Source organism: Puntigrus tetrazona, chromosome 5, assembly GCF_018831695.1.
Source record: "Puntigrus tetrazona isolate hp1 chromosome 5, ASM1883169v1, whole genome shotgun sequence".
Lineage (NCBI taxonomy): Eukaryota > Metazoa > Chordata > Actinopteri > Cypriniformes > Cyprinidae > Puntigrus > Puntigrus tetrazona.
In genome coordinates this window covers 32,443,865-32,459,444 of record NC_056703.1, presented here as the reverse complement: position 1 = coordinate 32,459,444, position 15,580 = coordinate 32,443,865, and the positions used below count along the sequence as shown (strand labels likewise).

At 36.2% G+C, this 15,580-nt stretch overlaps 2 protein-coding genes across 2 annotated transcripts; both read right to left on the bottom strand.

The window, feature by feature from the left end:
* Nucleotides 1-219: 219 nt before the first annotated feature.
* smad4 (SMAD family member 4) lies at nucleotides 220-9,392 on the bottom strand. The gene is made up of 11 exons (XM_043239475.1): nucleotides 9,282-9,392; nucleotides 8,273-8,622; nucleotides 7,495-7,669; nucleotides 7,379-7,408; nucleotides 6,551-6,763; nucleotides 6,286-6,390; nucleotides 6,151-6,201; nucleotides 4,947-5,130; nucleotides 3,732-3,900; nucleotides 2,782-2,920; nucleotides 220-2,407 (listed from the first exon to the last, which is right to left on the bottom strand). The coding sequence occupies exons 2-11, from the start codon at nucleotides 8,510-8,512 to the stop codon at nucleotides 2,196-2,198; spliced, it is 1,518 nt and encodes a 505-aa protein (XP_043095410.1). The 5' UTR covers nucleotides 8,513-8,622; nucleotides 9,282-9,392; the 3' UTR covers nucleotides 220-2,195.
* A 1,200-nt stretch (nucleotides 9,393-10,592) lies between these two features.
* elac1 (elaC ribonuclease Z 1) lies at nucleotides 10,593-13,488 on the bottom strand. The gene is given in 4 exon segments (XM_043238445.1): nucleotides 10,593-10,865; nucleotides 10,868-11,143; nucleotides 11,867-12,343; nucleotides 13,205-13,488. Coding segments are annotated over 4 exon segments (1,107 nt in total). The 5' UTR covers nucleotides 13,362-13,488; the 3' UTR covers nucleotides 10,593-10,668.
* Nucleotides 13,489-15,580: the final 2,092 nt, after the last annotated feature.

The window sequence follows — 15,580 nt, the reverse complement described above, 5'->3', positions numbered from 1 at the left end:
GTTTGAGTTTTACCTTCGGCTCTTACTTTTGCATCCCAAGCTGCGGTCGAAGCGTTATCGCAAAAAATGAATCCATGAATAAAGTATCTGACGAAATTCATGAAAAGCACAAAGTTTGGTTGAACGGCAAAAATGCCGCAGTCGTGAATTACATCGGTTTCAATGCAGTGCATCACTGATGCCAATTTCGTAACGACACAAATATAAAAAAAGAAAATCTAACCTGTTCATCACATTTATTCGTTTCAGAAGGAACAGCTGCACGACATATACTGTATTCTGCAGTACTTTAATGTTTCAGTCAGTCCTCTGTTGATCAGATAAAGATGTTATGTTGATGAGCATGAACAGAAAACCACTAATAAAGAAGAAATCCAACAGAAAAATCTCCATCAGCCTGCACAACCTGCTCAACAAGTCACTCATTCACACACACACTTCAGCTGCGTCTCTGGTTCACACGCAGGCTGTGTTCAGAATGGAATACTAGCGTACTACACGGTGCATACTGCATACTAGTTTTCAACCAAATAGTGTGAAATAGTTTAAGTTGCATGTTTAATTCAAGTGGCATCCAGTTATCAGTGGAAATGCGTACACTTCATCTCATTTTTATGTAGCATTTTCAACTTTTTGGCACTCTGATCAAATACAGAGTCAAAAATGGCTCACATTTCTTTAGTATGTTTATTACTCTACTTTGGTCACATTGAAAATCTATTAAATCGGATCATTCTGCATTGTGCTGTGGGGTCATCTGTGTACTAAAAACTACATACTGCACGCTGCAAACACAGTAGTATGCCATTCTGAACACACCTAAACGTTCAATACTGTCGTCAAGTCTTTATCACAGGTCGCTCCATCTCCATGCCAACATAAACATGCATCACTAAAAAAAATCTTTAAAAAATGCACATGCATTGGGGGGGACGAAACTGGTTAGTACAATGAAATAATCAGTATTAAACGGTGGTAACGTTTTATATCAAAGACAAAATGCATTTGGCTCCATCTCCAAGAAATCATTGAAGTGGTCTCTTAGCGTAAAACAGATGCAGGATGAGTTTCCTTCTGACTGCACTCAGCTTGATACGAAGCCCTTCCAGGGAAAGGTTAGGAGAAATCAGGTGACAAAGTAATCAAGTGCTTGACATGACGAATTAGCATTATAAAGTTATAAAAAAATGCAAAATAATAAAAAACAATTGACACACAAAGGACATTATAGCCACATACACACTGCAAGGATTTAGAAATGATAGTAGAAGTGAAAAAAATCATCAAAAACAAGCCAGATTTAGGTGTTTGTGATGTTCGTGAAATGTCATTCTGATGAACTGCTGCATTCAAATCAATGCAAATTATATTAATATTTTATTTGCATAAATATTTAACTTCATTGTTTCAGAAAATGATGTAAATTGTTGCATTAAATTAAATACAATCAATTTACACTACCATCAACATTTTTAATGCTTTCGAAAAAGTGTTTTCTCTTGTGTTTTCGTAGGCTGTATTTATTTAATCAAACATCACTATTATGCAGAAATATTTTTATGATTTAAAGTAACGGTTTTCTAATTTACCACATTTTAAAATGTCATTTATTCCAACGTTATAAAACTGAATTTAGCATAATTCCTTCGGTCTTAAGTGTTACACGATCCTTCATAAATCATCCTAATATGCTGATTTGCTGTTTCAATTACAAATCAAATTAATTACATTTTCATAGAAGTTCGTAAAACCTTTTCAATTCAGTGTAATAATTTACAAAAAAATAAAAGACTAATAAAATATTCATTTTCATTGGATTTTTTGGATGATTTGCATCTGTGTTGATGTGTGAGTGATCGTGAACATCAGACTCTGAAGAGCTGCAGTGTGTATGTGGCCGCTGTACACACTCTATTAAATGCACTACGAAGTCTCTACACATCTCCAACTCAACCATTTCCTGTTCAAAAAAAAAATAATAATCAAAAGTGAATGTCTCAAAAAAGGGTGATTTCACTGAATCGGCTCGATCAGAGTTAGTGTTGTTTTGTGGTATTGCTGGTTTTCAACGTTTCGCCAGATGGCGTAACAAATCGGTGAAGACTCCGCTGGCATTCGCGGCTAAAGTCAAAGGTCAGCTGAGTCTTTTTGAGCTATGTGCACTGTAATAAGGTTGAAGGTTAAATGTTCGAGCCTCAGTCCAGAGGTTGCGGGTCGGCTACAGGCATGGTGTGCAGAACCTCGTCCAAGAGCTGCAGAGCGCGGTGCAGATGAATTTCGATCCAGCACGGGGTCTCCTTGATGCTCTGGCGAGGGTAATCGGGACCCCAGCCCTTCACGAAACTCATGCGCAGAATGCAGAGGCGCCGCAGGTCGTCCACGCCGATGCCTGCCGCGGCAGACAGACCTGAGGACGGACGCGGGGGTCATTACTACACCTGTCAGAGCATTTCAGTACACCCTGACAACCATTAACAGAACTGAAAATTTTTTTATCTATTTATTTTATTTATTTATTTATTTTAACAAAGCACCATTATAGGATCCAAGCGTCATGAAAAAAAAAAGTAAAATCTTTTAGTTCCAATATTTAAAATGATATATAACAAAATCAATTAAGTGATTCATTAGTTTAAAAACCAATACCAATACCAAAAAAATAAAATAAAATAAAAAATAAATAAAAAAGAGAGAAAAAAGTTCCCACATTATTTGCATGATGGCAGAAAACGGGTGTGATCTGAATCTATACATGAGTAAATGAAAGTTAGTAAGACTCACTGATAGCAGGGGCGATGCCTCCCACCGAACCCGGGCCCGGGATGTTTCCCGCCACCGCAGCCGCCTGCGCAGCCGCCGCAGCCTGAGCCGTCGCCGCCTGCTGCTGCATCTGCCGATGACACTGACGCAGATCAAACACCTGTAGACACAAAACACACACCTCGTTCATAGCGATGAAGATGCTGTGAAGACGTACGTTACATGAAGCAATCCTGCTGCTGTACTGTACGGTTTGTGTAAGTTAAATAAGCAGCACAAACACTTCCTCATCTGAAACGTAGTACATGACTCATGCTAGTCATGTACTACGTTTCAGATGAGGAAGTGTTTAATAAATATTAATTATTATTATTATTTTCTTATTAATACTTTGATTGCAAATATATTATTATGTTAATGTTATCTGATATTTATAGTGTACATATATTCATTATTAAAAACTAGTGCTGTCAAATGATTAACCATGAGTAAATACATACAAAATAAAAGATTTATTAATTATATTATTATTATTATTATATATATATATATATATATATATATATATATTAATATATATATATATATACACACACACACACAGTAATCTTTACAAATATTGACATGTATTTACAAATATATACATGCACATACATATATTATAAGAACAAAAACCTATTTTGGATGCAATTAATTGTGATTAATCATTTGACAGCACTAAACTACAAAAATATGACTGAATCAATAACTTTTTTCCATTTAGAAAGACAATGCCAGCTTAAATAGCCTAACTGTTGTTTTTGATAGAAGACTAACTAGTAGTAGTGTCATTAAAGAGCATTTCAATTATACTTCAAAAGACTCTCACTCTATTATAATGTCCAAGAAAGTGCTGTTGTTTGCCGGTGAAGATTTGAGTATACTGTAAATAAGCAGGTGGAGTGGGTGATGGAGGCGAGAGCTGGTTCTACCTTGATGTAGGCACTGGGGTAAATCTTGTGCACGGCGTCACCTGGAGCTCGTCCAGCCTCGCGGTCCAGATAATAGCTCTGGACAAACACGGCGTGGTCACTGAGACAGCGCACCCACACGTCCCCCTCGCCTTTACACTCCAGCTGAACACCTTTACCGATGTGAAGCCTGAAGACACAAAACAGACAGAGCTCGGAAAGGAGAATTGTGGGAGACAATACTGTCATTCAACGCTGATGGATGCAGTTCTTAATGACCAGGGTTAATACACTAAACAAAACCAAACCAAACCAACAAGAAATTGTTTTGATTTTAAACAAATAAAAAATTTTTTATTAATGATGTAATATAATTAATATTCTGAAAATAAAAACTATATTTTAAAATGTCTTATTTATTGAGAGTTGTTAACAATATCTCCTAATACATTTTTAAAAAACTTAATAAAGGACAAGGATAAGTTTTCTAAAAATATGTATTTTTGACTGTAAACAAATATGACCTTTTATTCATTGACATTCATTAAAATTCTAAATAAATAAGTTTTTTGTTACATAATATATGTGTGTGTACTGTGTTATATATATATATATATACATATATATATATATATATATATATATATATATATATATATATATATATATATATATATACACATACATACATACACACATATTTAGACATTTTATTCTTATATTTTATATTACATATAAATATATTTAACAAACATTTTAAATATATACATGCATGTGTTTGTATTTATATATATTATAATAAATATATACTGTGTAAAAATTGTTAACATAAAACAAAAAGATGATGAAAAAGTGACAAAAATACACAGCAAAATGACCTTTAAAATTACAATGAGAACAAAAAAAAAAAAAAAAAAAAAAAAAAAGGTAATTCAAAATATTAATGAAACTTATAATACTATCTCAAAGATACTGAAATCACACTAATAAGGACACAAATTTATTTCAAGTAGTTGTACTAAAATAACCAAAAATATAGCTGAAATAAAATTAACAAAAACCATAAAACAAAATAATAATAATAAAAAAATGCATAAAAAAAAACAAAACAAAACACAAAATTACTAAAACTGCTAAAAAAAAATGCAAAAAAAAAAAAGAAATTCACAATGCGAATAAATCATAGTTTATCAATAGCAGTGATAAGAGATAGTAGTGAGTATATAATCCTAATACCTGGCTCTCTCGATGGCCTCTGTGCGGTGTACGTTACTCAGCTGGCCGAGGCAGAAGCGATCTCCACCTGATGGGTCCACATAACCATCCACCGTTACCACGGGACAGTTAGACGGCACCTTAAACGTCTCACCCACCTGAATGTCCATCTCAAAGTACGCAATCGAGCACCAGTAATCTGGAGCTGAGAGAAACAGCACAGTTACAAATCTGTTAGTACGTTCAATTCGAATATGAATTCTGAAATATGCACATTTAAAATGTTAAAGCAATAGTTCACCCAAAAATTTAAATTACGGCATATTTTACTCACCCCCAAGCCATCCTAGGTGTGTATGACTTTCTTCTTTTAGACAATTTTTTTTTATTATCCTGCTCTTCCAGGCATGGTAATGCTCGTGGATAGCGGCCATTATTTTGAAGCTTGGGTGAACTATCCCTTTAAACTAAAGCTGAACTAAGATGTTCTTTGATGCACTAAAAGCATGTATTTCATTGATGACGGGAACGTACTTTTCTGCATGTAAAAACACATTATGATACTAATACTACAGTACAGGATAAGGTGATATACTAGTAAAACGAACTCAACCTGTTCTCCAGGCGATTGTGGGTAAAATGTACTTTTCTTTCAGACATACTGTATACAACAGTTACAAAAATTGACCAGAAGTAATATATGACCCACACATCTTTGGCATGTTATGATAAAGCAACAGCTTAATTTTAAATGTTATTTATACAGTATTACAGTATTATTAAGATATTTTGAATTATTATTACTTTTAACTTTTTTTCCCCAACAAACTAGGTTTTTAAAATGTATAAAAATGTATTTTATTCCAGCTTTATTTCAATTATCAAAACTGTGGTAACAGTTTACAATGAGGATCCATCGGTTAACATTATGGAATAGGAATTAACTAGGAATAGGGAAGTCCACATCATAACTTTGGAATTGCTCTCTGAACAATATTTCTAGCTGATGAATGACAAAAAAGACTGACAGCCAATCAGAATCCATCTGCCTTTAAAGAGCCAGAGCATTTAAAGCAGCAAAACTACAGCATCACTTATAATAAACAATACTGTCAAGCGTGTTAGTTATTGTTCAAGTTGTCGATCTTGATGTGAACACATGTCTTCATTTTTATTCACGTAATATAGTATCTAGTGATTTGGAAGGCAGGGTTTTGTTCCTCACCTGGATGGGTGGATATGGGCGGCTGGAACGCCAGCTCATTGTGGACTGACCCTGACCAAGACAGACAAAGAGAAACATTTAATGATGAGAGTAAAACAGGCAGTGATGTAGTTAGGAGCGGGTCTAGTGACTCACAGTACTGGCCCGTGTGAGGAAGAGGAGGGTGGTGCTGCAGATGGCCGTTCTGATGAGGGATGCTGGGAGGAAAACTGCTTCCTCTGGGCCATGAACCGGGGGCATCTAACACGTGGAAAACATGAGGACACTTATAGAGATATATCATCTATATCAGAGCATCAGTAACCAGGAACATCAGCTAATAGATGTCTGAAGGGCTGCGTGACGTCTAAACAGAAAATGCTGCTTGCTAGCCGTGCAAAAGCATGAAATAATGACTTACTGGTCGGCCCGGTAGCCATACCGGTAAATGCGGAAGTGGAGGCGGAGCTTGCGGAGTCGGCCGGAGGCAGGAGGGCGGGGCTGTTGAAAGCATCGGGTGGGGCAGAAGAAGAGGCAGTGTGCTGGATGGTTTGAATACTGTGACCTCCATCAGCAGCAGAATGAGACGGCTGAGCATCAAACTCATCCTTCACCAGGGGATCTACACTTGGACCTACACATACACAAAAGCAATAAAAAGAAATTAAATATTGATTTGAGGTAATATTTTTTAACTATGTCAGAGAGCAATGCGAGAGAGATTGGGGGCTTGCATTCTTCTGAAGGTCACTTCTGCTCCCCAAACCTGTTTTTTTTTTTTTTTTTTTTGACCACAAAAACAGTAAAAACTTAAATATTGTGCAATATTACTCCCATTTAAAGTAAAAGTTTTTTTTTAGTTGAATATACTTTAAAATGCTATTTACTTCTGTGATGCAAAGCTGAATTTTCAGTCTTCAGAGTCACATCCTTCAGAAATCATTCTAATATGTTGATTTGCTGCTCAAGAAACATGTATTATTATCAGTCGCAAACATTTATGCTTTTTATATTATAATATTCTTTTCAAATATTTTATAACGTTTAACTATCCCTTTTTGCTGATATTTTTTTTCTAGAAGGTCCAAAAGAGTAGCATCTTTTGGACTAGAATTTGTTTTTGTAATATTATAAGTCTGTCCATAATCTTTTTAAATAGTATTTCACAATTTATGCAAAAACAAAATATAAAAATAAGCATTGAAAATTAACATTTAAAAAAATATGTGAAATTAAGAAGCACCCTCACCTGGGCCGCCCAGAGTCAGAACAGACAGATCTGAAAATGGAAAGAGAGCGATAAATAAGAATTATTCTACAATAAGGAAGTTTCAAATCACAGAGAGATAACAAAAGGCGACTCACCGATGCTTGGAGACACGACCCTCTCGTAGTGGTACGGGTTCACACACACGTTGTCGCATTTCAGGTCAAAGGCAAACTGGCAGTATTTCACATGTTTCAGCTCGTTCTTGTGCAGGTCCGGCCATCGCCACAGCCGTGCGTATATGACATGAGGAAATCCTTTACGGCCGGCCACCTGAGGAACAAATAAAAACGCGTTCACACATCACAGCTGAACTGTGTTCATTCAACCAAAAATGAAAATCTGCTGAGAATAAGCCATCTGAGATGTAAATGAGTTTGTTTCTCCATGAGAACAGATTTGGTGAAACGTAGCATTACGTTACTTTTTCACCAATGGATGCTCTGCAGTGAATGGGTGCCTGCAGAATAAAAGTTCAAACAGCTGATAAAAAGACACACACCACTCCAGTACATCAATTAATGTTCTGTGAAGAGAAAAAAAACTGTGTGATAGTAACAAACTAATCCGTTTTTACTTGATTTCTCCAGCAAAAAAGCCAAAAGGAACAGCTTTGATGGATTTGTTTCTTACAAACATAGCTTTTCACTTCATTACTTTTGGATTATTATGATGTTTTTAATCAGCTGTTTATCCTGACGGCACCCATTCACTGCAGAGGATCCACTGGTGAGCAAATAACGCAATGCTACATTTCTCGAAATCTGTTCCGATGAAGAAACAAACTCATCTACATCTCGGATGGTTTGAGGGTTTCATTTTTGGGTGAACCGTTCCGTGAAGACAGTAAAATCGTCTTTTTATTGCCAAACAGACCTGGAGTCTACCGTCTAGCGTGCGTTGTATAGTCACGCATTTACTGGGATGAGCTCCGTTCGTGGTGATGGCGGTGATCAGAGAGTCTAACTCATCCTTCTTCTCCTTCAGCTTCTTCACCAAGCTCTCTATCGCTCGTTTGGAGAAAGACTCACTCTCTCCTCCCTGTCGATGGCACATAAGACTGTGGACGATGCTCAGACAGGCATCGTTACTGGTGGGTGTGCTGGAGACGGACATGCTGCTGGAATTACACTCCACCGCAGGTGAGAACAAACAAACCAGCGTCCTTCAAAGCCTCCGGAGCGTCTGTCTTCACACCCTGATGTTTAGACGTCGTCCACACCAGCCTAAAACAAATAACACACACACACACAGACTGTAAGCACTACTTAATATATATTTTTCACTTTAGAAATTAAGTATCATGTCTATATTAGCCTATGCCTATATAAACAGATACGATATAGACAGATAGATAGATAGATAGACAGATAGACAGACAGATAGATAGACATATGATAGATAGATAGATAGATAGATAGATAGATAGATAGATAGATAAGATATAGGGTAAAGTAAATTATGTTTAAGATGAGTAAAACGAACTAATAATTTACACACCACATATCATTGATGCTATAAACCGTTTTGCACACAGTTATGCTAAATTATTGGTTAATCAGTTTAATTTATATTTAAAACAGCAATGATGGAAACACATGCTAGGTTGTCCCAAAGACGTCACACTGAGCAAATTACAAACTCAAAAGCACATCATCCCACTCAGTTATTACAGCAGTCAAATACGTGAACGTGACAATAATAAATCACAGTTCACTCTGTGACAATACAACTGATCTCACTGTGAGGCTAACGAGCTAACTGGCTAGCAGATACTCCTCAAATGGGTGCTGAACGGACGAACAAAGTGCGTGCACTACGGCTAGAGCACGAAACGAGGCAGGAATTTGAAATTAAATGAGAAAACGCAAACAGAAACACTTACGATTCATGGCGTCAAGGCACGGAGGCTGCCTCTACGTAAGCGCTGTGATGTCATCGCTGGAGTGACGTCGCCGCGAGCGTAAATACGCCCCGCCCACACAGACGCTTTCCTTGGTTTCCAGAGTAAAACAGCTGGTGAAGGATTTAAAAGGCCAGTCAGGGGCTGAGTGTGTTATGAACCAGTACGAGACTTATTAGCCTTAATAAAAACAATAGCAGATGCTACTACACCTACTTAGTACCGGAAACTGTACACGGTATACAAATTCCGTAAAAATCCTGGAGGACCTGCTATATTTACACACTGCGGGAAACGGTGTATCCCACAATGCAGCGCGTTTGAAGATGCTAATTGCACAGAATTCCTGGAAGACCCGCTATATTTACACACTGCGGGAAACAGTGTGTCCCACAATGCAGCGCGTTTACATTTATTTCCATTTTTGATGAAACAACATCTGCATCTTTAAACCCGCATGGTAGACAGAATCAATCCTACTCCTAAAGGCGCATCTTTCTACATAAAATGCGAAAAGCTTTTAATTTCCGCACCGACTGCAAATCTGTTCGAGCGATTCTGCGCAGCTATTATATCCTTTACTTGCCGTTGCCCCTGTAAAGCCTGACATATATAATAATGGAAACTATATCTTTAACCGAACCAGCAACTGGACAAAATGTAAATAAAACAGCTTGAATACGCATCTTACAGGCATTTATGGCCCTTATAGTATGATCTAGGTGCGAAAAAAAAACTAAAGAAAAAAACATTTTATACAGTGGCCTGAATGAACAAAATATGTAATTTGGTGGTTCTTTATGAGGCAAAAAGTAAGATGAAATTCTTAAATTTCAATAAAAACTTTAAAACAGTGCAGTAGACTACCTGGATAAAATGCATGCAATTATCAGTCATCACACAACATCTTATTTAATGATATTTAAATGCTTGGTATTATGATGCAATGACGATGTCCTACTTACTACAAAGCCGAAGCCATCAATCAGATGACAGAAGCAGCGCGACAGGTTTTTCAGGAAGGTTTTGATCAAGCTTATAACCTAGAGGTCCTGAAAGCGCAGGCTTTGTGGGGTAAAGAATCATCATACACGACACTGAAATGGTTTCACGTCGTTCGACGAACGCATCAAGACATACCAACCTCAGTCTACCAGCACAGCGGCCTCTGTTCATGAAAATAAAACGATTGCCAATAAATAAGCTAAAATTGTACCCGCTCACGGACGTCCACACGTTTCTCACCACTCACTCAAATCACATTCACTTAAAAACTCAGCTCTAAACAAACGCTCAAGAAAACGGTAAAAATGGCAGACTTTATTAAAAAAAAATTATTGTATTAAAATATAAATCGAAACACAAGGCACTAATTCTTCTTGAGCACAACAGGCAGCGTGAGAAAGTCTTCAGCGAGGATGACCTCGGTCCCGGACCCCTGCAGCACGAGCTCAGCCTGTCTCTTAAGCTGGGTCACGTCGTCGTCGTCTCCGTCCCGCCGCAGGGTTAGGGGTTTGTAGCGCTGGCTGAAGTGATGCAGGACCAGCGTTTGTGCACCGCAGGCGGCGCTGCCGCGGCGGCCATGCTAGGAGTGCTGTGCCCGTGCTCCACGGCCTTCTCCTGCTGCCCGTCCTCCAGAGTGGCCTCGTGCACCAGCACATCGGCCCCCTGACACGCCCGCTTAAACCCCTCCCCCAGGGGCCCGCTGCAGTCCCCGAACACACACACCTTCCGGCCCTTCAGCGGCGGCTCCAGCACCTCGCCGGGGCTCAGTACACGACCATCGTCTAGAGTCACACACTCGCCACTCTTCAGACGCCCATAGAGAGGTCCTGGTTTCACACCTGCAACAGATGACGGAAAACCTCAATCTTATAGTTCAGTCGTAACGTCTGCTTGATTGCTCATGTTACTTTCCACTGTATTGGCGGATGTGTGTAATTGGTTGGTGGTTGTTTTAACATCGTGTAAGCTTATAATGAGAATGAGTAATGAGAATTGAAAAAGTATAAAAGAGCTATTCAAATCGGCATAAGGTTTTAATTGTTAAAAATTCTAAAATTGATTGACTTAAAAATGTTGCTGGGTAATATATTAGCATATATTAGCACCAAATGCTATATTATTAAAATATATTAAATTCAAGAATAATAAGATCTATAAGCCTTAATAACACTTTAATAATAAATAATATACCAAACAATATATATATACTGTATACATATACTGTGTATATATATATATATATATATATATATATAGAGAGAGAGAGAGAGAGAGAAATTTTTATAAACTGATAAAACTAAAATAAAACATATATGCATGTATGTGTGCATGTGTAATAAAAAAATAAATAAAAAAAAAAAAAAAAAAAAAAAATATATATATATATATATATATATATATATATAATATTCTGGACTTGATTTAAACAAAATAAAAAGTTCATTGTACCTGCAATATGTGGTTATGTTAAAATAAGCTAATACATATTAAATGAATTAAGTGCATTAATGAATCAGCTTTTCCCCTTCTGAAAATAAGGCTTTTTGCCTGAAGCACGTTACCTAGTTCTTTCAGCAGCTCAGTGTTTAAGCGTCCTGGCCGCTCTCGTTCCTGCACGGAGAACCCGAAGGACGGGACTCTGTGGTAGAGCCTGAACGCTTCAACCACAAACTGTTTGTCATCAATGAGGTGGTAGCAGTCCGTGTGCGGGTCCAGCTGTACTCTTGTGCCGGGCCGCTCCTGAGGGTGAAGCGTATCGCTGCTGGAGGTCAGGGCAGGACTGAGACGGCCCTCCGCAGGACACTGCTCGTCCGACGGCTCCAGCTCATGCACCGCGTACGAGAAGAGCAGCTGAGAGCTGGACAGCTCTAACGCCACACGAAGGAAGCGTCTTAACCCCCGCGGGCCGTAGACGTCCACGCAGGGTGCAGGCTGATCCGGCTGGGGGCTCGAGTTCAGACTGATGGTGCACAGCAAACCAGGGAGACCGAACAGATGATCCCCATGGAGGTGAGATATGAACACTTTGGTGATTCTGCCTGGAGAGGAAACACAGGACAGGTACAGACTGTATACAGTAACGATTTCTTGTTGAATATAAGTTTACATTTTTTGTTAAATCTGTATGCAGAACTGTTACTTGAAACACTTTCCATTAGATTATTATTAATCTGCAGCATTATATATATATATATATATATATATATATATATATATATATATATATATATATATGTGTGTGTGTGTGTGTGTATATATTTTACATGGCTTTTTTCAAATTTTCAGTATTCTGATTTTCAGTATTTGATACAGCATTTGCATTACACGAATATTGATTTTAAATTAAATATGTACAAAGAATTATTACAATAACTTCCTATTAGAATATATTTTAAAAATATATATATTTCTAGTAAACAAATTAAAATTTGAATTATTACAAATATTTATATTTTTAGCTTAAAGCAAAAAAAATGCTTTGTTACAAATTAAAAGATTATTTTTATGCAACAAATACTACCAAGACATAGACAAAAACCAATATATATATATATATATATATATATATATATATATATATATATATATATATATATATATATATTTTTTTTTTTTTTTTTTTTTTTTTTTCTTAACAGTAATAAATGATGTGGTACAGAACTGTCATTAAAATGTCACACTGGTGTAAAAAAAGGTCATATATGGGGGCCTAAAATATTTCACACAGGCATAAACTAATTATTCCTTTCTGTTGATTTTGTGCTTCTTGTTTTTGGCATTCCTATGATTCGCTTATGAAAACACGAGCACGTAAACATCTCAACGTGACCCCTCTGAGAACTCTGAGGCTGTGAACCCGACATAAAACCAAAGACTGGAGAAGAGGAGAGGAGACTCACTGGCTTTGAGACAGCTCCTCATGAGCTGAGTCTGGGTTCCCTCTCCGCAGTCAAACAGCCAGCTCTCCCCTTCGCTCCTCAACACGAGCGCCGACGCGCCGCGGCTCGGGGACGGGTACGCGGAGCCGGTCCCGAGGAACGTCACGTCCATGGACATTATGCTGGTGCGTGTGCATGCGACGAGCAACAATGTTAAACGCTGCTGATAAACCGGCACCGACCAGCTGAGCCACCGAACACGCGCTCAAACAACATCCGGGGCACGAGAACGACGCGGACGCGCTCAAATAACTTCAATATGACTATCGCGTACTTTACAGTATACACTACACGCGTGTGCTGCATGCTACTTACAAATAGCATGTTAAACAATCAATTAAAATAATAATTATCGATAAATATATGTTAAAATGTATACAGAACATAAAAAGTCTTTTTTCAGGAACACTAGAGGTCAGCATAACATCACATATTAAAATCACATCAGCACTCACAGGGAATTTTAACTATAATTCAACTGTTGTCAGCATTATTAAAAAAATCGGTAAGAATAGAATATGCCAATTTTTCATTTAAATACATTTTTACCTGTAGAAATATTATAAACAGTAATTCATGTTTTTTTCATGAAAATATATTTTCCATAGCATTGTAATGTATGCATACATATATATGTTTTATGTTAACAATGTTAGCATTAATTTAAAATGAAATTAGTAAAATGTCATATCATTCAGCATAAATGCAAAAATCAGTAAAAGTATTTATATATATATATATATACTTGATTATATACTATTTTAACATTAACAATATTTTTAAATATTCATTTTAATAGTAACAATTTCTTTTACAGAATGTCATCTCTTATTTTAAGGCATAATCCCGTCCATTTAATTAGATGGAATTTTTTAACCATACCACATTAAAAACAACACAGCAAACGGACTAGCAGTGATTTGAGCACAAATGTTTATTCTGCACTTGTAACAGTGCACACAGGGATCTGAGTGTCCAGACACTAAAGCAGCATCACATAGCAAAATAGTCTCTACCCACAATGCACCTGCTCATCGCCTCTAGATGCGAGGAAGGACTGCGTTCAGAAACATGAACTACATCAATACAGGTGTACAACATTGATCAAAGGACTGACAAATGAAACATCTCTATGTTGGTCCTGAATGGAAGAGATTCACTAGTTATTTTGTACGATATGCTGTTAAAGAAAAATAAAAATCACAAAACCCCTCCTCTGTGCAGTTTTCAAACTTGAAGAATGATGATGAATGTGTTGTTCTTGTGATCTTTGGCTACTGCGTTTACCACGGCACGTAAAATAACGTACAACATGCGATGACCAGATGCAGACATACAAGCAGGCACTTGGGTACATATTTTTTCTGCAGTCAAACATGAATTTATTGACTATTTAACTATCATTGACTGCCGTTGCATGAAACAAGCCCAGATAGTAAGCTGTTATAGTATCATATTGCTAATTTCATTCCACGTCTTTTTCACATAACTTGAAGTTAAATCAATATTTAATGTGCATGTACGGATTTATTTGAGAACTGAGTTAATAATGTACAGTCAGCCGATCATTTTCCAAGTTAACCCCTTCATACCTTAAGCGTGTGAATATTTGCTGGTAAACGCCCTAAAAGCTTACAAACACACGCCACAATGCAACGACTGTAATATTGTGCAACACACTGAACTTCCTCCTCAGCTAGGAAATGTATGGACCTTCATGAACTAAATGAAAGCTGCAGACACAACAAGAAACAAACAAACAAACGGAGTGCGACTTCATTTTAGAAAAGGTTTCATTGCACGTAGCATATAAAAACAACAGAGGAGTGGCAAGGCACGCTATCTATCTCAACACTGGAGTGATGGCTGTTAAAACACTGGAATCAAAATTAGGAGTGAAGAAGTGTTGTTGAAATGTCAGGAAAAACAACTGAATATTTTATATATATATATATATATATATATATATAATAATATATATATATATATATATATATATATATATATATATATATATATATATATATATATATATATATATATATATATATTTTTTTTTTTTTTAGTATATATATATATATATATATATATATATATATATATATTTTAGTATATATATATATATATACTAAAATATATATATATATATATATATATTTTTTAGTATATATATATATATATATATATATATATATATATATATATATATATATATATATATATATATATATATATATACTAAATATATATATATATATACTAAATATATATATATATATATATATATATATATATATATATATATATATATATATATATATATATATTTATTTATAT